This window comes from Physeter macrocephalus, chromosome 20 (assembly GCF_002837175.3).
Source record: "Physeter macrocephalus isolate SW-GA chromosome 20, ASM283717v5, whole genome shotgun sequence".
NCBI lineage: Eukaryota > Metazoa > Chordata > Mammalia > Artiodactyla > Physeteridae > Physeter > Physeter macrocephalus.
The window spans coordinates 53325408-53353056 of record NC_041233.1 but is presented as its reverse complement, the minus strand read 5'-3'; the positions used below and the strand labels follow the sequence as shown (position 1 = coordinate 53353056).

The 27649-nt window shown below is 41.1% G+C and overlaps 1 protein-coding gene across 1 annotated transcript in view; it reads right to left on the bottom strand.

Moving 5' to 3' along the window:
• Positions 1-11012: 11012 nt before the first annotated feature.
• Positions 11013-27649, bottom strand: part of CC2D2B (coiled-coil and C2 domain containing 2B) — a 29242-nt gene continuing 12605 nt past the window's right edge. The window contains exons 4-10 of the mRNA XM_028481124.1: positions 24746-24835; positions 22033-22146; positions 19863-19997; positions 19360-19482; positions 14914-14972; positions 13077-13254; positions 11013-11201 (exon numbers count right to left, since the gene is read on the bottom strand). Coding sequence (XP_028336925.1) covers positions 11013-11201; positions 13077-13254; positions 14914-14972; positions 19360-19482; positions 19863-19997; positions 22033-22146; positions 24746-24835 — 888 coding nt within the window. The remainder of the gene's footprint in view (positions 11202-13076; positions 13255-14913; positions 14973-19359; positions 19483-19862; positions 19998-22032; positions 22147-24745; positions 24836-27649) is intronic.

Sequence of the window (27649 nt, the reverse complement as noted above, 5' to 3'; positions counted from 1 at the left end):
GGCGCTCGCGCCGCCCATTGTTAAAGGACCGGCAGGCGGCTCCGCGTACAAAGCCAGCGCGGGGGCACATGCGGCCCCGCCGCTGCCAATCTCGTCTCGCGATACAGCCGGGTCATCCGGAGCCGTCCAATGGGCGGCCGGGCCGGGCCCAGGTGCAACGCCCGGCAGCGGCTTGGCGGCCCCCGCCGGACGCTGCAGCATCGCCGGTGGGCGCTGCGCGGCCCTGCGCTTCGCTTTGCCCGAGAGCCCCAACACCACCTACCGCAAAGCCGGCCTGAGGTGCGGGCAGAGGTCTGAAGAGAGCGCCGGAGAAATTAAAATGCTGATCATCCTTCCGTTGGCCAATCCGGTCATGCCTCTCACCTGCTGAGAACCTTCGATGGCTCCCCGATGAGGAGGAGGAAAGTTCCGATGCCTCAAATTGGCGTTTTATAAACCCTTCTCGGAGTGGATTGAGTCGGCCTCATCTCGCGTTACAACAGCCCCGTACATCCGAGGGATGGGATTATCAGTCCTTCCATTTGTGCTTTACCCGTTTCCGAAGCCCCTAAAGTTGCTTTCTTTGTGAAATTCTGTCTCTTAAGTTCCACCTCGAAACCTGTTCCTTCTAGAAACCTAATTAATCTCTTCGTCCTCCTTATTTCCTTTGCTTTAGAGATTCCCAAAGCTTTGAATGAAGGCGGTGAAGATTACCTTTAGTAACCTAGCTTGTCAAATCTGTAGCGGATGTAATTAACCATCTGCTCTCGTAAATCAGGAAAAAAACAAAAAAACCCCAAAAAACTGTGGGAAAACTCCAATTAAGGTGATGTAAGACCTGAAGTGTGAAATCTAATCAACTGTACTTTAACTTGTTTAGTAGAATATCACAACAGAAGTAGACGGTCAGTCCAGGACAGTGATCCTCACTTCTGAGAATGTACATCAACCTCTTTAAATATTAAAAAATAAATGATGAAACCCTAACCCTTTTACTTGGAATCCTTTGTCCCAAAAGACGCATGATAAAGATCTACAATTAAGTAATGAATGTGTGTTGCATGAATCTGAGTTTTAGTTATGACCTCTTCATATACTTGAAGAACAGCTACAAATATGTATGTGAGCCACGTGACACAATGCTTATGCTCAGGAGAGTAGGGCTTCAGGAACCCATGGCAAGACAAGGAAAACTCAGAAGCACAAGTTGGCAGAGCCCAGTCTAGCCCAGCATCATTCGGGGAGAGGCTGCCTTGGCCTATCTTAGTTCCCTAGAGAGGAGATGGCCACATCAGGCTAAAAGCTCCATGCCATTTATAATGGCATTTAAATAGTACCTACCTCCTCAGGTTCCAATTCATGTGCCCTAAGCAACTTTATGACAATAATTTGGCTTCCCAGTAACTTAAATGTCCAGAGCCTATTTAAGAACACTTTCAGAAGAATGGGTCACAGACTATAATCATAAGTTTAATAAGTAGGCTGTCTCTCATGGCTTCCACTTTCAAGCTGTTTTTCACTGGGAGATATGTGTTCAGAAATCATTCTCACAATTTCTGATTTCTGGATATGATAAAAGGACTGGAATGTGTATGTGTATTCATTTTAGCGTGTGTATGCGTGTATGTGTGAGAGTGTGTGTGTGTGTGTGTGTATATATATATATAAAATTTTCCCAATGTGTCCCTAAAATGCAAAATTCAGGTTTATTACATTTCTTCATTAATTCCTTTAGGGCAAGCTGGATACAATTTAGGTATTTACTTAATTCCTAAATAAAATAGAGTCTGCTCCCTATATAGAATATAGAGTTTATATTCTAATGAGAATAAGTGAACAGCAACAACAACAAAGTCACATAGTGACAAGTGCTATGAAGAAAAATAAACATAAAAAGAGAAATGAAAGTGACAGTGGGTGGACATTGTTTTATGATCAGTAGGGTATGCCAAGTCCCGAGGGAGGTTAGGGAGCATGCAGATATCTGGAGGCTGAGTGTTCCAGGCAGAGAGAACAGTAAATGCAAAGGCCCTAAGGAAAAGGCATGTTTGGAATGAACATGAAGGACAGGGTATGCCTGGAGTGTAGAGGAGATAGGAAGTCTTAAAAGCAGTGATCAGTAAAGGTATGAGAGGGTGGAAGTTAAAAAGGCAGAACTTCTACTTAATGAGCGGAGTAAGGAAACTGCAAGGAGCCCATGTGCCTGCAGCATAAGGCACAAGATGGGTTTGGCAAGAGATGAGAGGGTACCAGAGTCTGCAGAGTTTTTGTAATTCACTGAACTTTAGACAGTAAAAAGCTACTGATTGTAAATTGTTTATTTAAACAGTTCACTCATTATTCAAATGAATGCATGCAAAAGGTAAACCATTCAAACAGTAGAAGACTGTATCCGGTGACTAGCATTTCTCCCTCCCTCCCTTGATCCCAGTTCTTCCTAGAGGCAACATTATTACTATTTGCTTTTCTTTCCTTCCAGGGATATCCAGATATTTATAACCATGCATGTACATTATCTCCTTGCCCCATTTTGTCACAAACGGTAACACATTACACCGTGTTGTGTCCCTAACTTTTGTCATACGATATATTCTGGTGAACATTCCATAAGGGAACATCCAGAATTCCTTTCAACGTCTACATCATATTCGACTGGATGCAAACGACTTGAAGTCAGAAGCCCTGGGCTCTGGTTCTTGGTTCTTGATTTGTTGCTTCTTAGTGCAGTGGCCTTAAGGCAGGTCACTGCCCTCCTCATCTATAAAGTGAACTGAGTGATGACTGAGATTGCTTCTGACTTTAACATTTTAGGTTCTTTGCTCTTGCAAAGACATGAGAAGACATTTTGCAAAGTCCTCTACAGTGAAAGAGGCCTAACACTCCCCATAAAGCTCTGATCATTATCCAGTCGTAAAGGTTTTAAATTTAAAGCATATCAGCATGGCCCGAGATTAAGATGGTGGAATAGAAGGACAACGAGCTCCCCCCCTCCACGTACACATCGAAGATACATCTACATGTGGAGCAATTCTCATTGAAAACAAACTGAAGACTGGCAGAAAGACACCTATACAACCAAGGCTGTAAAGAAAGATCCACACAGAGTCAGGTACGAAGGGAAGAGAACTGGGACCTGTGCCCCTAGAAGGGGACACAGAAGAGGAGGGAGATTACAAGGGCTCAGAGATCCTTCCTGGGGAGTGAACAGTTTGAACCACATATTGGGCACCGCAGCCCTGGGGTCTGACACCAGGAAGAGTCCCCTTAGCTCGTTTGAAACCCAGTGGGACTAACAGGAGGGCTACACGAAACCTAGACTCTGCTCAAGAGAAGTGCACCCATGCTTGTTTACTCCTGGAAAAGGTGGAGGAAACAGACTGAAACTGCCCAGGACTCTGGTCAGTTTCCCATGACCACCCCAGCATGGGCCCCAGCCCACGCCAAGCACCCGCTCTGGCACCTCTACCCCCAGTGCAGCTCCCCACTAGGGTGAAGGCTGCTGTGCCCAGGAGAGTGGCCAGCTTGGACCCAGCACTGCATCTGAATGGGGCAAGGGTGGGCATTATTGGTGCTCACAGAAGTGGCGGATGGGGAGCTGTCCTGAGCTGTGACTGGTGTGCTGGAACCACCCCAGCACAAGCCCCAACCTGCACCAGGTGCCCACTCTAGCCCTCCTTGCTCTAGTGCTGCTCCCCTCTAAGGCAGAGATGTTGCTGAGAGCAGGGAGAGTGCACACCTAGAGGGAACAGAACCAGCTCCTAACCAACCCTCAGGGCTTCTGCTCCAGTACCTTGGGACCTGCCATTGCCCCCACAGGGCTGTGACAGCCACTGAGGTTAGGAGAAGCCCTAGCTCACACCTGGCTCAGGCTCTAGCCCCTCCCTCTCCAGCCCCATATCCCACCAAGTGATAGCTGCCAGCACACTCTGGGGGGAAGACATGACCTGTGCTTACTTCAGATCCAGCTCTCCCACTGAATCCCACATGTGGACTGCAGAGGAATGCTCCCATGCAAGGACAACGCTTTAAGACTGGAATAGGTAACTGTTTCACCTAATTTTTTTAAAATTAAATTTATCTATTTATTTATGGCTGCATTGGGTCTTCGTTGCTGCACGCGGGCTTTCTCTAGTTGTGACGAGCGGGGGCTACTCTTCATTGCGGTACGCGAGCTTTTCATTGCGGTGGCTTCTCTTATTCTGGAGCACAGGCTCTAGGCACGCGGCCTTCAGTAGTTGTGGCACACGGGCTCAGTAGTTGTGGCTCACGGGCTCTAGGCACGCAGCCTTCAGTAGTTGTGACACATGGGCTCAGTAGTTGTGGCTCACGGGCTCTAGGCATGCGGCCTTCAGTAGTTGTGGCACATGGGCTTTGTTGCTCCGTGGCATGTGGTATCTTCCTGGACCAGGGCTCGAACCTGTGTCCCCTGCATTGGCAGGTGGATTCTTAACCACTGCGCCACCAGGGAAGTCCCTCACGTAATTTCATAGAGACAGAGGAAGGTAGGCCAAATGAGAAGCCAGAGGAATTTGTTCCAAACAAAATAACAGGAAAAAATAAAAAACCTGAAAAAAACAATGAATGAAAAAGAGATTTGTGGCACATGGGCTTTGTTGCTCCGTGGCATGTGGTATCTTCCTGGACCAGGGCTCGAACCTGTGTCCCCTGCATTGGCAGGTGGATTCTTAAACACTGCGCCACCAGGGAAGTCCCTCACGTAATTTCATAGAGACAGAGGAAGGTAGGCAAAATGAGAAGCCAGAGGAATTTGTTCCAAACAAAATAACAGGAAAAAATTAAAAACCTGAAAAAAACAATGAATGAAAAGGAGATAAATAATTTACCAGATAAAGAGTTCAAAGTATTAGTAATAAGAATGCTAACTGAATTGGAGAAAATAATAGAGAAACATACTGAGAATTTTATCAAGGAACTAGAAATATAAAAAGAACCAATCAGAACTGAAGAATACAATAACTGAAATAAAAAAACACACTAGGAATTAAGAGCAGACTAGGAGATACAGAAGAACACATAAGTGATCTGGAAAATGGAATAATGGAAATCACCAAATCAGAACAACAAAAAGAAAAACAAATTTTAAAAAAATGAAAGCGGTTTAAGGGACCTCTAAGACAGCATCAAGTGTATGAACACTTGCATCATAGGGCTCCCAGAAGGAGATGAGAGAGAGTAAAGGGCCAAAAAGTATTTGATAAAATAATGGCTGAAAAATATCCCAAACCTAAAGAAGGAAACAGATACCTAGGTCCAGGAAGCAGAGAGAGTCCCAAACAAGATGAACCCAAATAAACCCACACCAAGACATATAATAATTAAAATGGCAAAAGATAAAGATAAAGAGACAATTCTAAAGGCAGCAAGAGAAAAACAAAGAGTCATACAAAAGGGAACCTCATAAGGCTATATCAGCCGGTTTTTCTGCAGAAACTTTGCAAGCCAGAAGGAAGTGGCATAATATATTTAAAGTGTTGAGAGGGAAAAACCTACAACTTAGGATACTCTACCCAGCAAGGTTATCATTCAGAATTGAAGGAGAGAGAAAGAACTTCTCAGACAAGCAAAAACTAAAAGAGTTCATCAATCCTAAACCGACCCTAGAAGAAATATTAAAGGATCTTCTCTAAGTGGAAAAGAAAAGGCTACAACAAGAAGTAAGAAGTTACAGAAAAGGGAAAATCCCACTAGTAAAGGCAAATATACAGTAAACGCTGTGGATCAACCACTTAAACAAGCTAGTACAAAGATTAAAAGACACAAATTGTAAAATCAACTCTAACCACAATAAACAGTTTAGGGATAAACATGAAGATGTAAAATATGACATCAAAAACACAAAACAGGGCTTCCCTGGTGGCGCAGTGGTTGAGAGTCCGCCTGCCGATGCAGGGAACACGGGTTCGTGCCCCGGTCCGGGAAGATCCCACATGCCGCGGAGCGGCTGGGCCCGTGAGCCATGGCCGCTGAGCCTGCGCGTCCGGAGCCTGTGCTCCGCAACGGGAGAGGCCACAGCGGTGAGAGGCCCGCGTACCGCAAAAACAAAACAAACAAAAAAAAACTATACCCCAATTTTAAAAAAAGAAAAAAAAAAAGAATATATAGATGTCTGTGTATAAGTGAATCAAGTTACTGTACACCCAAAAGAAACACAACATTGTAAATCAGCTATACTCCATTATAAAATTAAAATTTTAAAAATAAAAAGGAAAAAATAAAAACCTAAAAAAAAAAAGGAAACATAAGGTGGTAATAGCTCTACAATCCACTTAAAGTGGTAAAAAAAAAAGAAATTCTAAGTAGACTGTGAAAAGTTAAGTATGTATACTACAATCCTCAAAGAAACCTTTAAAAATATATACAAAAAGGTATAGTAAAAAATATAATAGATATATTAAAATGAAATACTAAGAAATGTTCAAATAACCTAATAATGTAGGAAAGAGAAAACAGCGGGACAAAAACGATGGAACAAATGGAATACAAATAATAAAATGGTAGACCTAAGTCCAAACATAAATAATTATATTAAGTGTAAACAGTCTAAATATTCCAATTAAAAAAGAAATTGTCAAAAGGTATTAAAAAAGAAAACATAACCCAACTATATGCTATCTACAAAAAACTCACTTCGAATATAATTATATAGATACATTAAAAATAAAATGATGAAAATATATACACCAGGTAAATACTAGTCCAAAGAAGCTGGAGTGGCTATATAAACATCAGACAAAATAGAGTTCAGAGAAAAGAAAATTGCTAAGGATAAAGAGGAACATTGCACAATGATAAATGGGTTTATTCACCAAGAAGACATAAATTCTAAATCTGTGTGCATCTAACAGCAGAGTTTCAAAATACTTGGAGCAAAAACTGACAGCACTAAAAGAAGAAACGGACAAACTCATAATTACAGTTGGCAACTTCAATTCTTCTCTCTCAGGAACTGATAGAACTAGTATACAGAAAAACAGCAAGGATACAGAAAAACTAAACAACACTTTGATCAACTGGATCAGAAGTTATTCTTATCGGTAGGAGAATGATGAATAAACTATAATAGATAATATTCACAACCAGGGCTGTCACATAATATACAACTCCAGGGGTCCTTGCACATAAATTGTGAGTTGTGTGGCACACAAACTGCTTAAGTGCACGTAGTGGTCCTGCCCACACTTTAGAATAATATGGATCTTTTAAGAAGAATGAATTAGTTTACTTGGAGTATTTTCACTATTTTTGAAGGAGAAAAATAACATGCAGGAAAGCATACACAATGTGGTCCCATTTTTATAAAACAAACAGGAACATATGCATATATGTATACATGAGAATGTTGGTAAGTGGAAGATACATGTTGGTAAGGGGGTGGGTGGAGTGAATAATGTGGGTGGAGGAGGGGAGAATAGTAGGACAGGGACCCAAGCAGAAAAGGAAAAGAAAAAGAAAACTTGCACTTTAAAACATGATCATTTTTATGCACAAATAATAAGTACCTCTAAAAATAATTTTAAAGTATTCTCAAATATAAAAAAGGAAAAATACTACTTTATTCGGTTACCTAAAATCTTTCAATGATTGATTTGCTACTATACTTTAAATAAAATACAAACTCTTTACCATGACCTATGTGATCTGGTCCTTGTCTACCTCTCCAGCCTTATGTGCTACTACCCTTCCCTCTCCATATAAGTCTCTTTCTGGACTAGAGGCCTTTGTAATTGCAGTCTCCTCTGCCTGAAATGCTTTTGCCACAGGTCTTTGCATGACTGGCTTCCTCTCAACTGTGGAAGCCACAGATGCCTACCCAATAGCCATCCTCCCCTACTTCCTCACCAACAGAACCCTGATTTTATTGGGAGAGCAATATGTCCATTTAAAATACTTGATCTCCAGCCTCTCTTGTGGCTAGGAGTGATGCAATTCTGGCCAATGGAATATAAGTAGAAGTTACTGGACACAGCCTCCCGGAAAGCTTTTCAGAAGAGCTAAACCAGCGGCCTTTCCTACCTCCTCCTTCCCCTTCTGCATTTTCTTGCCATGAAAATGACTGCGAGGCTATGGCCTCTGTGGTTCCCAGGTCTGCAGTCTCAGTATCACCTGGGAACTTGTTATAAATGCAAATTATCAGGCCCCACCCCAGATCCCACTGAATCAGTAACTCTGAAGATTAGGCCCAGCAATCTGTGTTTCAACAAACTCTTCAGGTGACTCTTAGGCATGCTGAAGTTTGAGAGCCACTGAGAAAGAGGATAGAAGTCTCCTTAGATGGTGAAGAAGACGGATGAAGACTAGTACACTTCTGACATCACAGAGCTACTGCACTAGAGTTGGACTGCCTCCTCCACACTTGGCAGTTGTGTAATCCCTATTTGGTTACGCGACTGTGATTAGGTTTCTGTTACAGCAACTGAATGCAATTCTATTTGATAAATCATCTTTTATTTATTTTTTATTTATTTTTTTGTGTGTGTGGTATGCGGTCCTCCCTCTGCTGCGGCCTCTCCCGTTGCAGAGCACAGGCTCCGGACGCGCAGGCTCAGCGGCCATGGCTCACGGGCCTAGCCGCTCCGCGGCATGTGGGATCTTCCCGGACCGGGGCGCGAACCCGGTTCCCCTGCATCGGCAGGCGGACGCGCAACCACTGCGCCACCAGGGAAGCCCTTGATAAATCATCTTTTAAATCTCCGCTCAAACATTATCTCCGTGGAGAGGCTTTCCCTCACTACTCTTCTTATATCCTCCATCCCCATCAAAGTCCTTCTTCATCATGCCAACCTTTTTGTTTCCTTTATAGCAGGAGTCCCCAGCCTCCCGTCAGCGGCCTGTTAGGAACCGGGCCGCACAGCAGGAGGTGAGCGGCGGGGCGAGTGAGCGAAGCTTCATCTGCCGCCCCCCACTGCTCGCATTACCGCCTGATCCATCCCGCCCCACCCCCTCCACTTCTCCACCGCCGTGCGTGGAAAAATTGTCTCCCACGAAACCGGTCCCTGGTGCCAAAAAGGTTGGGGACCACTGCTTTATAGCACTCATCATACCCTGAAATGATCTCACTTACTTACTGTTTATTTGCTTATGATCTGTTTCCCTTGTAAGAATGTCTTTTCACTACTGTCCTCCAGCACATATAAAGTGTCTGGTACATAATGGATGCTTTGTAATTATTTGTGGAACGATTCATAGAATTTTATAATTGCATGTTACATTTAACATCATGTATTTTTAAAACAGTAAAATGAAAAAAAATGGTTCATTATAGACAATCACAATTTTTAGAAAAAATTTTTAGTTGAGAAACACATACACATATTTTAAAATGCATATAATACAGAATACAACACACACTTGCCTATGAACACTTTCTACCTTACTCTGAAGTGGCCTATCAATTCTAAAACCACAAACGATTAACAAAATAGCTATGTAAACATTCAGCGTGTCACGAAAATGAACTGCATGAATTCAGCATTTCTTTGGCAAACTTGTCTTTTCATAGATACAATTTTGTGCTACCCCAATCAGTGTGGGAGACTTGTTAATAACAAAACTTCCTATAGCATTTAAACACAAACATTCGAATAAAAACAAAAATTCTGATCATTTTTCTCATGCATGCCAGAGGACATACATAACTAGCTTTTAACCTTGCAGAGAAAGCATTCTCTTTACCCACATACCCACTCTTTCTACTCTTCTAGTAATCTTGAGTTTGGTCCGAGACTAACACCCTGCAAATAAATGAGGTCTTCTCTGGCATCAACCTATGCAGGTATATTGGGGGAGGGGATACAGATTGAGGGTTCCCTGAGGATGAATTTGGGGTCTCTGCTCTCTGCTTGTGGGAGTGACTCAAGAAGCCCCAGTGCTACTACAGTGGGAGAAGTGAATTTTCTTTTTATTACTTTTACCTCATATAAAACTGCTCTTATCTTATAAAACCTTTGGAAATCTGTATCTTTTGATTAAAAAAAATAAGTTGTTATGTAACATTTAAATAAACTGCATGAATACTCTTCTCAATGAAGCACAGAACAATCAAATACAAGAAAGTACAGTGTTTCCTACTTAGATACCTATCCACTCTTTCTTGAGGCCCTAGATGGGTCTCCTTGGGGCCACCGTGGTGAAAGAAAAGCAGCAGAAAAGTGCCAGAGGCAGAATGGGGAGCTGCTCATTAAGAAAAAAAGGAGCTCTGAGATTTGGTAAGACCATTTTCTCCCTTTCTCACAGAATCAGGAAAGCATTTAGGTAGTGTTTCCTGGGAGTCCCTTCCAAATACTTGGAGATGAAATGACTTCAGGTCAGTAGCATCTAAAGAGAAAAATTTTGAGAAGCCCCCAGAAGCTGTCCTCAACCCAACATGGCATATTTCCCTCTTATTCTTAACCAGTGAAATAATCTTTTATCTCATGAGAAGCAATGACCTTGGGTTTCTATTTGAATAACTTCTGCCTGGAATTCCATCAGAACCAGCATCAAATGTACTAGCCTCACTTCAGTAAAGACAACACTCTATAAGGCAGGGTTCTCACTCTTAACTGGTCAAGAGAGTTACCTGGGGAGCTTGTTTAAAATAATGTAGGTTCTGGAGCTGTACTCCCAGAGATCCCGATTCAGTAGGTCCTGGGTGGGATGTGGGATTCTGCATTTTCAATAAGGCTTTCCAGGTGATTTTGATGGAGGTGGTGTGGGGCTCCCAATTTGAGTAACACTGGCTCAGAGAGAAGCCAGAATTGCTTCTTTCCCAGAGTCAGACCTACCGTAGACAGCGACCCAAGGCGCCAGACTTCCCAAAGTGTCTCCCTGACGAGGTCTCTGGTGAGGAGGTCATTTATGCTTGTCCTCAAAGACTCAGGGAGTGAGTCTTGTGCCCAACTCTATAAGTAAACCAAAAATTGGGCTCACACTTGTCTGGATTTGAGGATAAACAGGAAAATCCCAAGTACTAGAAAAGTTTGGCTTCTGGTTGGGGGCCTATGTACAATCTTTCCCTTTTCCCTTGTTCCTTTTCACTGATATCGTGCTAATGAAGCCAAACAGACCCAAACAGATAATATGTTGTTTGGGTAGGGGTGAATATACACAGCTAGAGCAAATTCTGTCTGCGGAAATTCAGAGGAATGAATTCCAGTTTGATACACAGCATCAATAACTGACTGTACATCAGTGTATGGCATCTGGATAGGAAATCCTGCGACCTAGACAAATGACAGAATAACACGTAAAACCACATTACAGTCACGTAGGTGATGGAGAATTACTGTATGCAAAGAGATTACAGAAGCCTCCAAGAAATGGAAGCCATAAACTAATAATAATAGTTATCATTTTGTGGGTGCTTACTATGTTCTAGGCACAATGCTAACTACTTCACGTACATATTGAATCCTCAAACAACCCTATGAGGTAGGTTTTGTTATGATCCCCACTTTACAGAGAGAGGAGCAGAACCAGGGCTGTCTAATGCTAGAGCCTCTGCACACTTAACATTCCACATATTTGCACCCTTTCTGGAACAGCAAACTGCCAACAAGGAAACCTTGATCCTATAAGTGACAGATTTGAGGGAGCATTTTGGAAGAATTTATTTAACATTGATTCAGTTTATATTTATTGATAACTATATGACAGGATTAAAGGATACGGAACATGGTCCCATGTAAAATTATCTATTTAAGAATACACAAAGGACAATCATTAGCTTCTTTCAAGACTTAGTTTGCTTACTTCAGGAGGCTTTTCCTGATCTTTAAATCTGTTGATGTGCTCTTCTCTCGTGGTTGCATAGGACACTGTCCTTTCCTAGCTTACTTAATAAAACATACTGCAATTACTCGTTTTCTGGTCTATTTCTCTAACTAGCCCACAGCCTCTGTGAATGCTCAAGATTGTATCTGTCTTGTTTACTGTCATAACCTCAAGTGTCTAGCACAATGGCTGCCACATAGGATACAAATAATAGTTAACATTTATTAAGTGCTGGGTGCTATGGTTAAGCAGCTCACTTAATCCTCACCACAACCACAAAGCAGGTAACTCTTTTTATCCCTGTTTATCTTGAGCAGTGGGGTAGAAGGTATAGAGAAGTTAGGTAATCTGGTCAAAGTTAATGAGTGGTTGAGCCAGGATTTGAACCCAAGCTGCAGGATTCGGTCTAGGTTTATGAATGTGTGTTATTAAATAGCAGAAAATTTTACAAAGGAACTCTGAGTTTTAAACCTTGGCTTATACTTAACTATGCTTTGCTTATCTCTTTACCCCCTAATTCTATTAAAAAGAGAGCAAAACAAAACAACTTCCTCCCTATTCATGAATGAATAGTGCCTGCAGATCCCTCCCTGGCAGCCTGAGTATAAATTCCCAACAGATTCCTTCCTTTCTTCTCTTAGAGGGTTTCCTGAGGCGACATCTTCTAGTCTACGGGATAGTAGGGGGAAGGAATATCACTCTTGGGAGGCTGGGGCTTCCAAAAACCCACTGGAACAATTCATAGGGAAAAGGAGGTGAGAGGATTCCAGAACTAAGGATATCATAGGGGAAGAAAAGAAGGACCCTAACAATACACCAGATGCCCGCCATGTTTGATTATGGACTTAACTGAGTTTGAAATGCCTTTCTACCATCCATGATGTAGATGATGTCAAATGTGCTGGTGAGTATATGAGAGGAGGTCAGAAGTCCAGGCTGGATGTATAAATTTGAGAATAATTTGCATGTAGAAGATATTAAAGCTTGCCCCAAGGACATGGAATCCATTCTATTACTACCATCTAGAAATCATTTTTTAGTTTCTTAGTTGCAGTTGGTTTCCTTTTGGGTATCTCTTTCCAAAGTTTGTGGTTTATACATTAAAAAACTGATTCCAAGAAAATGTCATGCAATCTGGTCATGGTACTAGTTACTCACTACATTTGAAATTTCTCAGTCTATAAGTAAATGCATTTTAATGCCATAGCATGTATCACCTAAGATCAAGATAAAAGGCATTTCAGGGATATTTAAGATTAGTATCATCTGGCAATTAATAACATAGATAAAACAAATGATATCAATGCATTAAATCATATACAAACCCAATAAAATTGTAGCAGTCTTTCAAATTCACTCTCTTCTTCAGATGAAACAAAGTTTCCGGTGCCAAGCTCTAACTTAGGAAGGATTTGTCTTAAAATGAAAGTACATTGTCTATTCCAACGTGTTGGCTGTTTAGGTCGCCATTCCATTATTTTATATTTCAGAGTTCTTTCAATCCTAAGGTAAGAATGCAAAGATTATTTTATGATAAATTACAACTCATTTAAATAAATGTGAAAAAAGTTTTGTCACTTTTTCTCAAGTATGAGAATGATACTTTTTTGATTTAGGAGAAAACCAGACCTCTATGGCTAGGGATATCTGCCGTCATTCACATTAATCAAGTCCAGGAGAGAGCAGGCTCTTGCTTGGCTTGAGAAAGCAAGACCCTTCCTGGGGTAGCCAGCGATTAGCTCTCAAAGGCACATCTTTTTTCCAGTTACCTGTGTGTTGGCAGCTGCCTACTGGGTGTGATTTGTTTACCATCTGATTACTGGGTTGGCATTCCTATTCTCCAAGACCCTCCTTTGACATAAGACATTGTGTTTCCAAGAAATGCCTTTATAAAAATTCAGATATCTTGTCTGGGATAATGTTAGCAGGAATGGGGTAACTGGATCAGTTAATTCAGCAAGCAGAATTGGGAGGAAATGAAGCACTGGACTGATCAGTATGATGAGCAGTTTCCCCTACCAGAATGTATGCTCCACAAGGGCAGGGAGTTTTGCCTACCTATGCCACCTCTAAAACAGTGCCTGCTGAGAAACTGTTTCGGGGAGGGGAGAAAGTGGAGCACAGTGCGAGTTGGTTGATGAAAGCGTCTCCTCTGGGCAGAATCATTGTGTGCTACAGAAGAAGCTGCTGGACCTCTCCTCTTGACTGAGTCTATAAAGTAACTAAGTGGTTTCGAGTTTGCGGACTCTCAGTCACGGCTATACGCCAGAATCACCTGTAGGACTTTATCAAAATATTTCACTATCTTCCAGATAGTGATTCAACAGGTCTGGTCTTGGACTCTGGCACCTATATTTTAAAATAGTTCTAGAAGCAATTTCTGATGAAAACCAGAAGTTGGGGACCATTTTCCTAGTGCTTTTATTCCTTTTTTGTTAGGAGTTGGGGAAGAAGGAGGGGAATAAGACGTGAGAGTTGTGTACTAGTGAGAAAAGGGAGTGGCAAAATGATTTTTGTCATATTCTGTTTCAATTAGTTGGTAGTGGCTTACATGCCAGCCTGCTGTGTCAGCATGAGTCACTGGAGGTAGTCAGATCTAGAAGCTTCTGACACATCTGGAGTAGGAGTGAGGTCTGCTGCAAGGCTGTGACCCTTTGGGCTTGACTCAACAACTCAGCTCCTCTGGACGTGTGTGTGTGTGTGTGTGTGTGTGGTGGGGGGAGGGGGAGGGGTGCCTACAAAGGACAGTGCTGATGTTGCTGCCACCCAGCTTGGCTGTTTTTACCACACACCAAGTTGTGGGCCATTTACCTTCCTGTCCTTTCAAGAAGTGTTAGCTACTGCATTATTATTACTATACGGCTCAACAGGTGTCTGTGTTGAGAACTTCCTAACAGCAGCCCACAATGTTTTCCACGTGCAACCATATTTCACTTGGCATGTTTTTTCAAGGAGTGCCGTGGATAGCAGAGGGGCTGATTTTTGATGCATGTTCCAAGCGACAGATGACTCAGTGGAAGTAACTATTATAATCTCCATTTCATGCTTCTGTTGCTGAATCTCATGGGTATTTTGAGAGACTGGGTTAGAGGACTGAAGGGTGGCTGAATAAGAGATCAGAGAGAAAACATGATAATCATAATATATAACTAAAGATCATACCTGTTCTTTAGATCTTCTACCATGCTTTTATTAGTATCAGAATAAATTATTTCTTCAGGCTGAAATACAGAAAACTGAAAGTTAGAAAAGATTCTAGGGAGACCATCTTTACGTCAGTCGCCCCTTGGAGTGCTGATTATAATGAGGGCGAACTTAAACCAGTCTCATGTGGCAAAAACACTCAACAGTAGAGGCACAAAGGTAACACAGATCACAGTGTTCCCTTGGATTTTTTTTTTTTTTTTTTTTTTGCGGCACGCGGGCCTCTCACCGTTGTGGCCTCTCCCGTTGCGGAGCACAGGCTCCGGACGCGCAGGCTCCCTGCATCGGCAGGCGGACTCTCAACCACTGCGCCACCAGGAAAGCCCGTTCCCTTTGATTTTAATACTACTTCACCAGGGCATGGAAGGGAGAATGGATTTACAAAAGGTATTTTTCATGACAGAAAAAGACAGATCTGCTATCCCCATCTGTTTATTCAAACAAGCATTTGACATGCTTATTGATTCTACCAGATAATCTTGGAAGCTGCACTGGTATCTTCCACTTATTAACTGTGACCTTGGTGAAGTCACTTAACCTCTGTGAGTCTCAGTTACCACCTCTTTTAAAGAGGGACAATAACAGTACCTACTTCCCTGGGATCATGCAAAGATTTTAAAATAAAGTAATACATGTAAAGCCTGGCACATATTGCTCAACAAAGATCAGATACTATTGTTATTATTACTCTTGTAACATGGTGTATCGTCTTCCTTCTTTGATTATTTGTTCCTTTCAGCAGGGGGGAGTCAGGTCTCTGTGTTTGCATGTGTGCATGTACATACACTCGCACATACACGCAGAGTCCATTTCAATCTCCCCGTCTCCAAGCCTTTGCCCCAGGCACCCCAGCAACAGCAGAGAGCAATGCTCTACCATGTTTCCCCATGTTGCCCCCTGAGCAGGATTTTCTGGGAGGAGGAGAGGACTTCTCCAACCCCCTCCCCCCTACCTAACCCGTTCCTCCCCTCCCTGCAGGGCTCATATAGAAAAAAGTGAGGGGTTGGGGTTAGGCGGTTTTTACTTTGGATATTTCTGAGCTGAGAAATAGAGGAGCTAAAGAGACACGGACAGATGTTTCCCCCTCATGAGTGGAATGAGGGTTGTAGGAAAAGAAGGAAACATTTGCTAGGCATCTAGGTCTTAGAAAATTTCAGGAGTGATTTGAGGGGGCTCAGTCTGTCAGGTGATGATCTAAGCCAGTGGCTCCCAAAATGTGGCCCCCAGACCAGCAACCTCAGACCCAGTGATTCAGGAACTCTGAGAGTAAGGCCCAGCAATCCATTTTTCCACAAGCCCTCCAGAAGGTTCTGATGCCTACCGTGGTTGGAGAACCACTAGATTAGAGCATAGGCTCAAGCACAGTGAATTTCCCCACAGTGAACACGGCAGGAGATGAGAGATACTGGAGAAAGGGAAGCATAAACTCCAGCATCATCTTACAGGGGCCACCAACTATCACAGTCAGGACAGGTAAACTGAATTCCCTGATTGCTGTCACCAACCACTGTCTGCCCCTCCAAAACAATCCCCTGCACCCCTATCCTGGCAACTCTTACGGATTAGTTAGGCCACTTTCAGGCCTGAAAAAGAGGCCTGGGTTATGTTGACTTGATAAGTTTATGGAGTGTTAGTCTATTTTCTTTCCAGGCAAAGGCCCCTTCCAGGGAATTCATATCCTTTAAAACTTCAAGAGGATTTCCCTGTTAACTCCATCTCTGAATACCCATATTCTCATCATATACACTCAAATTTGTGTTCTCAATTGTGATTAAAACAACAACAACAACAACAACTGTGTTCACCACAGATAGTGGTTGATTCTGGTATGTGTGCGACAAGGCAGAAGATCAAGGGCCATCAACCCACAGGAAAGAAATCAGTAGGGATACAAGTCAAATGAAACTATGAGTTTTATATTTATATATATTCAACTTGACAAAGGGTTTAGTGGCTTTTAAAAATACAATTTTGATTACGGCAGCCCTTGCCTTGGTGATGTTGGCTTCTGATTGTCCTCTGCACTCCCTGGCAGCAGCCAAGATGGCCTTTCAGCTCCTTGACAGACATCTGCTCGCCACAGCAGGTCTTCATGCCTGCTGTTCCCGCTCTGTGCTGGGACCATTCTCCTCCTTAATTTTCATCTAGACCAGCTCCTGTTCACCCTTCTTCACTCTGCTAGTCATCACTTTTTTCCCCAGGAAGCCCCCTGCAACTCCCCTTCACCTCAGGTCTCCTGCTGAGTGCTCGCCAAAGCACATTCATTTCTTCTATAATAGCATTTATCGCTCTGTACAGCAAGTGCTCGTTTCCTTCTGTTTCCTCCTCTAGAAGCTCCAAGAGCACTGAGACATGTCTTTTTCCTTGTGGTACCTATACCTAAAACAGTGCTGGCCCGCTGCAGCACTCAATAAGCATTACCTGAATTAATAAGAGAATGATTAACAGAAACAAAAAACCTCAACTCTAAATATATCATTCTCCCCCCTAGGAGGCAGCAATACTTTGGTCACAACTTTGGGATGGGAAAAGCAAGCAAGGTCTGTGGATGCCATAAATGTGGTTTGCTCAGGAGAGATAAGCACATTTCCCCTTCCTTATAATGACTTTACAAACATCTGCAAGGAGAATGTTCAGAAGGGTGCGCAAGAAGCTACCAACAGAGGCTATTTCTTAGAAAGTGGGAAAAAGATGTTGAAGAGGAGAGAAACTCTTCACTTTATATACTTTGATACTGTTTGATTTTTCTCCCCACAACCACCTTTCCTTCTTTTTGATATTATGAACTATGTCAAACATTCTCAGATAAAGCACTGAGAATAATGTAATGAACATCCACCCAACATACATACCACCAAGCTATATCTAATCTTTGCATTCTTCCGTACTTGTTTTAGTTTTTTTTAAGATGTAAAACATTACAGATAGATTTGAAGTACTCTGTATACTGCTCCCTGATATCATTCTTTTTTTTCCTCTTTCCAAAGGTAAACTTTACCCTAAATTTGGTGTTTATCATTCCCATTCAAGCTTTTACACTATCACTATATATCTCTATATACGTGAACAACATATATCTTTCAAACTTCCTATAAGTGTGTCATTTCACATCTTCTTCACTTTGCTTAACATTACATTTTTTATATTCATTCACGTTGATAACAGTGGCTCTAGGTCAGTAGTTCTCAACCTTGGCTGCATGTGGGATCACCTGGGGAGTTTTAAGTAATACCAATGCGTGGGCTCTTCCCTCAGAGATTCTGATATAATGCATGTACAGCCAAGTTGAGAACTACAGTAAATTAGTTTCATATATTCTTTTTTTTACTGCTGTATAGAATATTTTATAGTAGGAGTATTCATAACTCATGTGCCCATTTTCTGGTTGATGAATGGTTTCCTTTTATTTATTTATTTATTTTTTGCTATTTCAAGCAATTCAGTAATGACCATCGTGTACTTGTCTCCCTGTGCGTGTATCTCTAGGGTATATACTTAGTGACGTTGAGCCCTAGAGTTTCTGCTTCTGTGAATTGTCTTCTTCCTATTTTTCCATTGTCCTTTTTCTCATCCCCCCTCTCTTTCTTCCTCTGGGTCATAGCTCCTAGCTTTTGAATTTTGCAATCGCCTGCACACTGCCATACCATGGCTCTCAATCCAGAAACAGCTGTTGAAATGCAATTTGGGTGCCTTCCCAAAGCAGTAGTGAGTACATCCTAGATCCCCTGGACAAGCCATCTGGTGATTAGGTTGGTTCCTGATTCTCATCTCTGTACTTTGGTCTCTTACCTCCTGAGCCCCAGGCAGTGAGTCTGCTGCTTTTCTTTCCCATCTTCTCTCAAGAGTAGCAAAATAGGGGAGCCGCAACACAGTCCCTGGCTTCAAAAAGTGAGACTGGCTCTGGTTCTCTGGATTTCATGAAGCATTTTCAGACCTTGGTGCCATCCTCTTTAGGCCCCACTCACTGCTAGTGTTTCTGTCCTGCTTCTATTCCATGAGATAACTGTCATGGTTTGGAGCCCAGATAAGCCTTCTGTTTTTCAATCTTTATACTTTATCATTGTTATGGATATGTAATAGAAGGGCTAGGTCAAAGCAAGAACTTATTACACCATCTTGACTTTATCTTTTATGTTTCATGATGAACTTTTTAAAAATTTTATTTTAAAACCTAAATTCACAATTAAGATGATACCTTCTCAATTCCTCTTTTCTGCAAGTAGAGAAAAAGGATCACAATAGCCCAGACTCAGGCTGGATGGCAGAGAAAACTAGGTTTTATTAATACTGCCAAATAATTCAGTAAGCAATCAGCTGTATAAACATAATAAGAGCTGTCACAATTCCTAAGATTAGAACCAATGGTAACTTTCATAGAGACACACCTGGAAAAGTATAATTTACCTGTATGCTTTGTGCTTTCGTCCCTTGATAATTTTTTGGAAGCAACTGTTTCCAGAAACTTTCCTTTGAATAGTCAAAATATACAGCCCTTGGTGAATTATTTTGCTGAATATTAAACCAGACCTGTTAATACATCAACATAAAATCAGTAGAGGCCCACAGGAGTACGAAGCCCATAGTAGGTTAGGACGGAGCAAAATTTTACAGTCCTACTCCCCAGTGAAGTGGCAGAAGCCAAGGATGGTTCTGAGGCAGGAGGTACAGAGATTCCAGGGGTGTGTGCACACTAGATTGCTTGCTGGTTCTCAACCTCGGAGGCACTGCAGAATCACGTCAAGGAGCCTTGGGGATAAAAGATTCCCCTGGCCCTACACCCCAGGGATTCTAACTGAACATCTATAGCTTCTTCAAAGTTCCCACATGATTCTAATATATGGTCAGTGTAGAGAACCACAGGTTTACTCAAGATCCTGCCCCACCCCCCAACCCCACCATATACTTACATTTTCACCATCAAACAAACAGTCTACACTTTGTAAGGGACAAAATGGGTCAAACTGCTTATGACATTGCCCAGTTAATGGATTCCAAAGCAAATATTCATCAGTTTCTGGCGTTAATACATAAGCCACATGCCCCTGTATGAAGAAAGACTTAAAGTCATTTTTGGTGGATGATTGATTTAACTCATTTTTCTATGTGGAAATTATAGTGTAAGCATATGATCCCTCTGATTTTTTAATAGATAATATTGCCAGTTACCTTAGTTATTCTTTATTCCTGTATTATTTATTTATTTATTTATTTGCCTTGCCGCACAGCTTGTGGGATCTCAGTTCCCTGACCAGGGATTGAACCCGGGCCACGGCAGTGAGAGCCCAAAATCCTAGCCACTAGACCACAAGGGAACTCCCTGGTATCTCTGATTTTTAAAAGCCTTTTTTAGGACCTTTACAATTTTTTTGGAAAGGATAAAACCAAAGCAACTGAAATCCTCAGGCCCAGGCTAGCATGAGGATTCAAATGAGAACTTTTGAGCTAGTGCTGCCACGTATGGTCCTGAAGAGTGTACCCTCATAGCAATAAAATATGTTGTTCTAACAAAATCAGTATATTATGACCAATTCCCAATAGCTAGTACTAAAGGGTTTTGAGGTAGGGGCGCTTTTGTGTAATTCACACAAAGGTGCTATATGGATTAGCCCTGCTTTATGTAGAACATACTTGGAGACCAAGGGTGAACACCATGCAGAGTTAGGGAATGGAATTTTGCCTAAGGCTCTGAAAAGCCAAGTGAAGTTGAAAAGTCATAAGATTAATTTTGTGAGCAAGATACAGAGTTAGAGGCCAGAGAGAGATTACACAGAAAAGCACCTGAGGAATAAAAGTAGTCATTATGTTATTATTTTGCTCTGCACATACTTCTGAAGTATAAACCTTTCTTATTTAGCAAAGAATAAAAATTTCAGGTAACAATAATAATGACTATTTAACATTTATTGAGTACCCCAGGTACTGTACTCAGCACTCACACTAATTTTCTCACATGAATTCCAAATTCTGTGAGGTAGGGATGATTGTCATGCCCATCTTCCACATGAAGAATAAGAGGTTAAGAGCTTGTCGAGGGTAACAGTAAATGGAATTACTCCTTTTCGGGGAGGAGATAAGTGAGGCTCAGAGAAATAAGGCTGAGATCGTACAGTTAGTAAACGTCATTGCTGGGTTTTAAAATCCTCTTTGACCTCCAAATCTATACTCTTAACACTGTGCTGTGTAGCCTGGTTTCCCTGACTCCAAAGTTCTTGCTCTTTATCGCTGTGCTCATCTTTACAGTAAAGAGGCTTCACCTCAACCAGTAGCAGAGGTGAAAGGCACAGATGAGTGCTGCCACCCAGTGTTGACTCACAGGTAAAACTGTAAAAATGTTTGTTGAAATATTGTTGACTGTTTACTGCCATCTAGTGGCACTCAAAACTACAGCAGGGGACTCATATGGGGAAATGAAAGGAATATAGAGAAATAAATGATCATGACAAAAACCATAAAACAAGACTGGAAGTTTTTGACACTTATCAAGATATTCATAGTAGAAATAGAAACAGTCCAAAAGAAGACAGCTTTCTGGAGGTTTGAATGCAGGTGTATATAACTAAGTTGTAAAAATTTTAGGTAGGTTAACATAAATTTCTGGCCCACTTCTTACACAATTAAAAATTGAGCAGTGGAAAACAGGAAGTACTTCTTAAGGATCTTAAAATATAGTGTTAGGAACACATAAAGATGATGGTGGTGATGATGGTTAACAACCACTATACTACTGTAACTATTACTACATCACCTACCACCACCATTTATTGAGCATTTTCCACATAAACCAGGTGCTGTTCCCGGTGCTATTTACTATGTAATTTAATATTTTTAGTAGCTCCATGAAGTAGCACTATTATTTGTACTACTTTACGAAGAAGAAAAACAAAAAGGAAATCATTCTTTACATTGTAGAAATTTTGATGAACGAACATTATCCTCCTAAGTAAATAATTGTTCGCCTAGGAAATTTCCTAATTAGCCTGTGAAAAGAAGGAAACTTGGGGTTGAAGTCTTTTAAACTTGCAGCTAAAAGCTAATTAGTTTTGTTTACACTATTTAAATATTAAGTCCAACACTTACTTCCAACATCGAGGTTCCTAGGAGGACCAAAGCTTTCTTTCCAAAATACAGGAAGAAATTACAGAGAAGTATGGCATGCTCCTCCTTACTTCCAATAGCCAAACTGATGCAGCGCTATGGCAAAACAAAAGCAACAAGGACACATAAAAGGAGGGGAGGAGAGAAAGTTGAGCAATGCAAGCATGCAGCAGATTTAGAGTCCCTCCAGACCGTCACACACACATTCTTGCCAGGTCACTAAGATGACTGCAAAGCCGAAAGCTCCAGCACCCTTTGCCTGTTAAAACACTAGGGCATTAGAAAGAGAGAACATTAACCTGGAACATAAGGGTCACCTTTATCATGGGATAATTAATGTTGATACTGTGTGTGACCCAATAATTTTATCCTCCAAAATGGGGCATTTTTGTTTGAGACAAATACCCTGGGAAAACTGGGATATATCGGCTGATATTTTAAGGAACTTCACCTGATGGGAAATCACATAGTGTTTTTGGAGGAAGGGAACCTTTGGTCAATGAAGCTACACTCTGTCCTGTACCAATATAGTGCTCTCAACTGAAAGAGAGGAAGAGATCTGAGTTGGAGCCCAATCAGAAAGAGTAATGGAATCTTCTTTAATTGAAAGAGCTGAACAGTTGGGCTGGATGTAACCAAATACAGGATGCCTAGTAAAGCAGTGGTAGCAGGAGAGAAAAAGCACAGCAGAGGTGGCAGACCAGTAGTCTGTAACCTAGTTCTAGTTGATAGGTGTGTTTCGTTTGGCCCCGAAATGCTTTTAAAAATTGGAAGATCTCATATAAAACTCTGGATTTCTGGCTTGAAAAATCAAAGGATCTAATAAAATATACGGGCCCAAATGTTCATATGGCAATGATGTGTTATTGCTGAGTAGCGGCTGCACCATTTAGACTGCACATGTGCTTCCATTTCATTAGTCCCAGAGAAAGGGCTGTGGTGGTCAGGGAGCTTGGGGAGGGGGCGCTCAGGAGCTCTTGGAGTGACTATTTACCAGTCTGGAAGCATTTCAATGTTTTAACAACTGATATGGCCACATCAGTGCACACCAGCTGAATGTGATGGTGAGGGATGGAGGCTAGGGAGGATGGTAACGTGGCTCTCCTGAAAGATGTGTGTGAACAGGAATGAAGAGCAGATTATGAGTAGTCTTCAATGTCAGGCCAAGGAGGTTTCCCTGACTGGATTTCATAAGAGAAGGAGGGAATGGATGAGAGTAGGTAACTAACATACTGCGTTCCAGGTGCCTATCCTTTCAAAACCCCTGTATGACACAGATGAGGAAACTGAGGTCCAAAGAAGCTAAATAACTTATCTTAGGTCACACAGCTATCAGATGGTTGAAGTAGGATTTGAACCAAGGTTTGTTTGACTCCAAGACTGTATGTTGGGTAGGAGAAATAACTCTTGTCTTGTGACAATCTAATTAGTCATTCACTCATGGGTATCCCAAGTCCAAACAGTTCATGTCAATGGGAAGACATTAGCCAAGAGGCAGCCTATGACTGTGGTAACCTGTTGATTATGGGTATTGTTTGGATTGGGGGGCACTCGGGAGCACTAGTATTTGCCTGAATGGTTATTTTATGGTTATTTTTAGCTGCTTTAGAGGTTATCTTTCAATGTTCTGCAGGATCATCATACCCCTGAACACATTCTGATTAGTTTGAAGAGTCTAAGAAGAGTCTAGAGTTAACTGACACCTCTTTGAGTTTTACCATATTTGAATCACTGGATCCTGAAACAAACCACGTGCTTGTATCTCCCTTACTCCCACTTAGCAGAAGGCAGGGTAGCTGACCTATTAAGTTAGTCCTGTGCCCCCTAAGTCCATTTCAGCTCAAAAATCTAACCTCTAAAACATTCTGGATAAATGCCAGGACTATCAGTTCCAGATGGAAAGTGTCCTTCTCTTAGGCTCCCAACATGCTGGTATTTTCCATTAAAAATATTGAATACTTGCTAAATTTAAAGTACGTACAAGTGACGAATATAAAAATAAATAAGAATCAAATCTTCCGTATCATTCAAGGAGATTACACTTGGGATTTATATGTACAGTGTGTGGGTATAGGGCCAGTATGTAGGCAACTAAATATAATTTAAGGTGGAATGGAAAATGTGTTCTAATTAGGGCTGTCACACTTGCGGGGGGGTGGGGCGGGGAATAGGATGCCTAGTTCAATTTGAATTTCAGATAAACAAGTTATTTTTAGCATAAATATGTCCCAAATATTGCATGGGGCCTGTATTTTACTTGGCAACCAGTCTAAAGACAATTTTAATCCAAGTGCCAAGGAAGAGCACTGCTATACAAGCTCTTCATTCAGATGTGGGAAAACTGGGGAAAGCTTCTGGGAAGTGGTGGTATTTCTGCTAGACTTCAGGGTCTGACCACCTCTATAGTGAACAAGCCATATTTCTCTCTGGAAAATGTCATAATATTGTACTCCTGGAATTCCTGTTGAATCTCAATATTATGAGCTACTTAAAATGTTGAATAAGAATTTTGGTCTTTAAGAATTATTTTTACGGGTTGTTATAGAGCTGAAAATGATGTATTAAATTATCAAATGCCTTCAAATTGCACGAGGCAAATTACTACATAAGTGCATAATATTTTTAAAAAGTTTTCTTTAAAAGAAAAGCAAGTAAGAAATACTATACATTTAAATTATAAAATGTAATTTGTTACCTCTGATGTCATCCATATATCAAAACCATCATTTTCATCCAGTGTATCAGGCATAATAGGAATCAAAGATACAAAGCGAGCAACGAGGTCCTAAAATAATATTAACTAACATTTATTGAGAGCATACTATATGCCTATCACCAAGCACAGTGCTTTACATGCACTGTCATCACATTTAGTGTATCCTACAAGCCTATGAAGTACACACTATTATTAATTTTATTTTACAAAAGAAGAAACAAGCTTAGAGTGCTAAGATAACTTGCTCAGGGTCACACACTAACACAATATATGGATCTCTGGGAATGAGCCCAAGTTAGCATGACTTCAGAGCATGCATGTTAACCATTACATTTCATTGTAATAAGTAAAAAATTTAAACACGATACATTACATGTATACTTTAAAGTATAACTGTTTAAAAAATGAAAAAAGATGTTGAAGAATAGCAAAAGTTTGATTTACTTTTAGGCTCAAAATCTAGCAGAAATATATATATATATATTTTTTAATAAATTTATTTATTTATTTATTTTTGGCTGCCTTGGGTCTTCGTTGCTGCGCGCAGGCTTTCTCTAGTTGCGGCGAGCGGGGGCTACTCTTCGTTGCGGTGCGCGGGCTTCTCATTGCGGTGGCTTCTCTTGTTGTGGAGCACGGGCTCTAGGCGCGCGGGCTTCAGTAGTTGTGGCGCGTGGGCTCAGTAGTTGCGGCTCGCGGGCTCTAGAGTGCAGGCTCAGTAGTTGTGGCGCACGGGCTTAGTTGCTCCGCGGCATGTTGGATCTTCCCGGACCAGGGCTCGAACCCATGTCCCCTGCATTGACAGGCGGATTCTTAACCACTGCGCCACCAGGGAAGCCCCTGGCAGAAATATTTTTATTAATAAAAACTAGTTATAAGTTGCTGCAGCAAGAAGTTATTGGTGCAGCCTACTTTTTCCAACAACAGAAGTTCTATTGTGGATTGTTCCCCCTATAGGACTGGAGATAAGGACTCGGACTAGAGTAGGAAAGAAGAAAGGAATACAAATAAACAATGAGCTAACACAGAAAGTTCACCAACATTTTCACTGATTTACAATAGCTACCATTTATGCACTAGTATGACTTCCTACACTGGTCACGTTTCTGTCTTCATGCAATTAGTTAAACATGGTTCACAATCCTTGATAAGCAAAGGAGCTAGGATTTATGCTTTTTTAAAAAGGCAAAGATTGTCCTTGAAAGAAATCTGAGAGCATTATTATCTACTTGGACTTTGGGTGTTAGGAAACAGGCAAGAAGAAACCCGTAATGGAAAAGCAGAGTGTAGCAAAAGGTGATCTAAACTAGGACTTTTGATTTTAGCTTAAAGAATCCAGGTAAGAGCTTTATACTGGGAAATAATATAAATTTTCTGAGGAGAGCCAATTGACTCAATCAAGCCTGAATAAATAAAAGGTATAAATGATCTTTCATAGATGCCCATTAATCAAAGCTTATTTTTTCTTTTCTTTCATGAAAATAAAATCTTTATTTTCAGTTATTACCCACCAATAAGAGAAAGTTCACAGTTTTAGCTCTTGACACAAAATGAACTAGGAGGCAAACTTACATCCATCAGATACAACTAATGGACCAACTTTTAAAATCCAGGCTATCTTGAAAGCTTGCAACGTACCAGATATTGCTGTGTATTCTCTAGTGACAGAATGCCAGCAATGGCTGACAATGACTTGTGAAGTGTTTTTAATAGCAGTGCTTTTTAATATGTTGCTAGAAATCAGGAGGTTTATAACACATTCATGTCCAGAAATGGGTTAAGATACTTTAAAATCTAAACACACTATGTATGAGTGTGTATGCTGCAGTCTCAAGAGGGGTCAATAGTCCATATGGACTAAATTAATACTTGCCTCTGGGTAGCAGGTATGTTTGTGAATATAAAATTATGTTAAACATTAGCACCAGTGCAGAACATGCTCAGCATCATAAGGTCCAAAACACCAGCACAAGTTTATCCATCATTAAAAAAAACCAATTACCTCCTTCCTAAAATGTCAAACTAGTAGGTAACTAGATTAATAAATCTAATCCCAATGAATGACTCTTGTACTGTACAATTTCTCTTTTAGAAGTATAGGGGAGAACTAATCAGCTAAACAGACATTTATGATTTAAAGTCTTAAATCATAAAGTATTTTTAAAACTGGACATTACCATACATAGATAGAAAATTACTAATAATAGTGATAAAAAGAGCTTTAAAACTGTAAATAAAACCCCTTTTCTGTTTATCGACAAATGTTGCAGAAGACTTAAAAAAAAGTTCCTAGAACGCCTGTTTATTGATTATTCTCTCCATGTACGTTTTAGTAAGCGGTGATGCTCTTGATCAAGAAATCCATTATTACCCTAATTTTCTAATGGAGGAAGAGGTAAAAGATACTTATCACCTTCTGTGGAATCTATCAACTTAAGACCAAAATTAATAACAATATAGGAAGTTCAGAAACAGTAAAATTTGTGGTTTGTACTTCATGGATGGTGCTGCTGTTGCAACCTTACAAAGTAAAGCTGTCTGCAAAGCTTATTTTTTTCTTAAACGGGAGACTAGATCTCTGATTTCATATTTTCCTTTCTCAAAGTGGAAGAAGCTATATTCTCTTCTGAGTCCATAATGCATACAGGTACATGTCTCTTTTGTCAGCTGGTAAATAACAGATATGCATAAAGCCACATAAGGATGGGGTGGGAAGTGTTATGTTGGCAGTTTACAGAGCAAAACATAACATAGTTGGACTTCCCTGGTGGCACAGTGGTTAAGAATCCGCCTGCCAATGCAGGGGACACGGGTTTGATCCTTGGTCCCGGAAGATCCCACATGCTGCAGAACAACTAAGCCCGTGCGCCACAACTACTGAGCCCG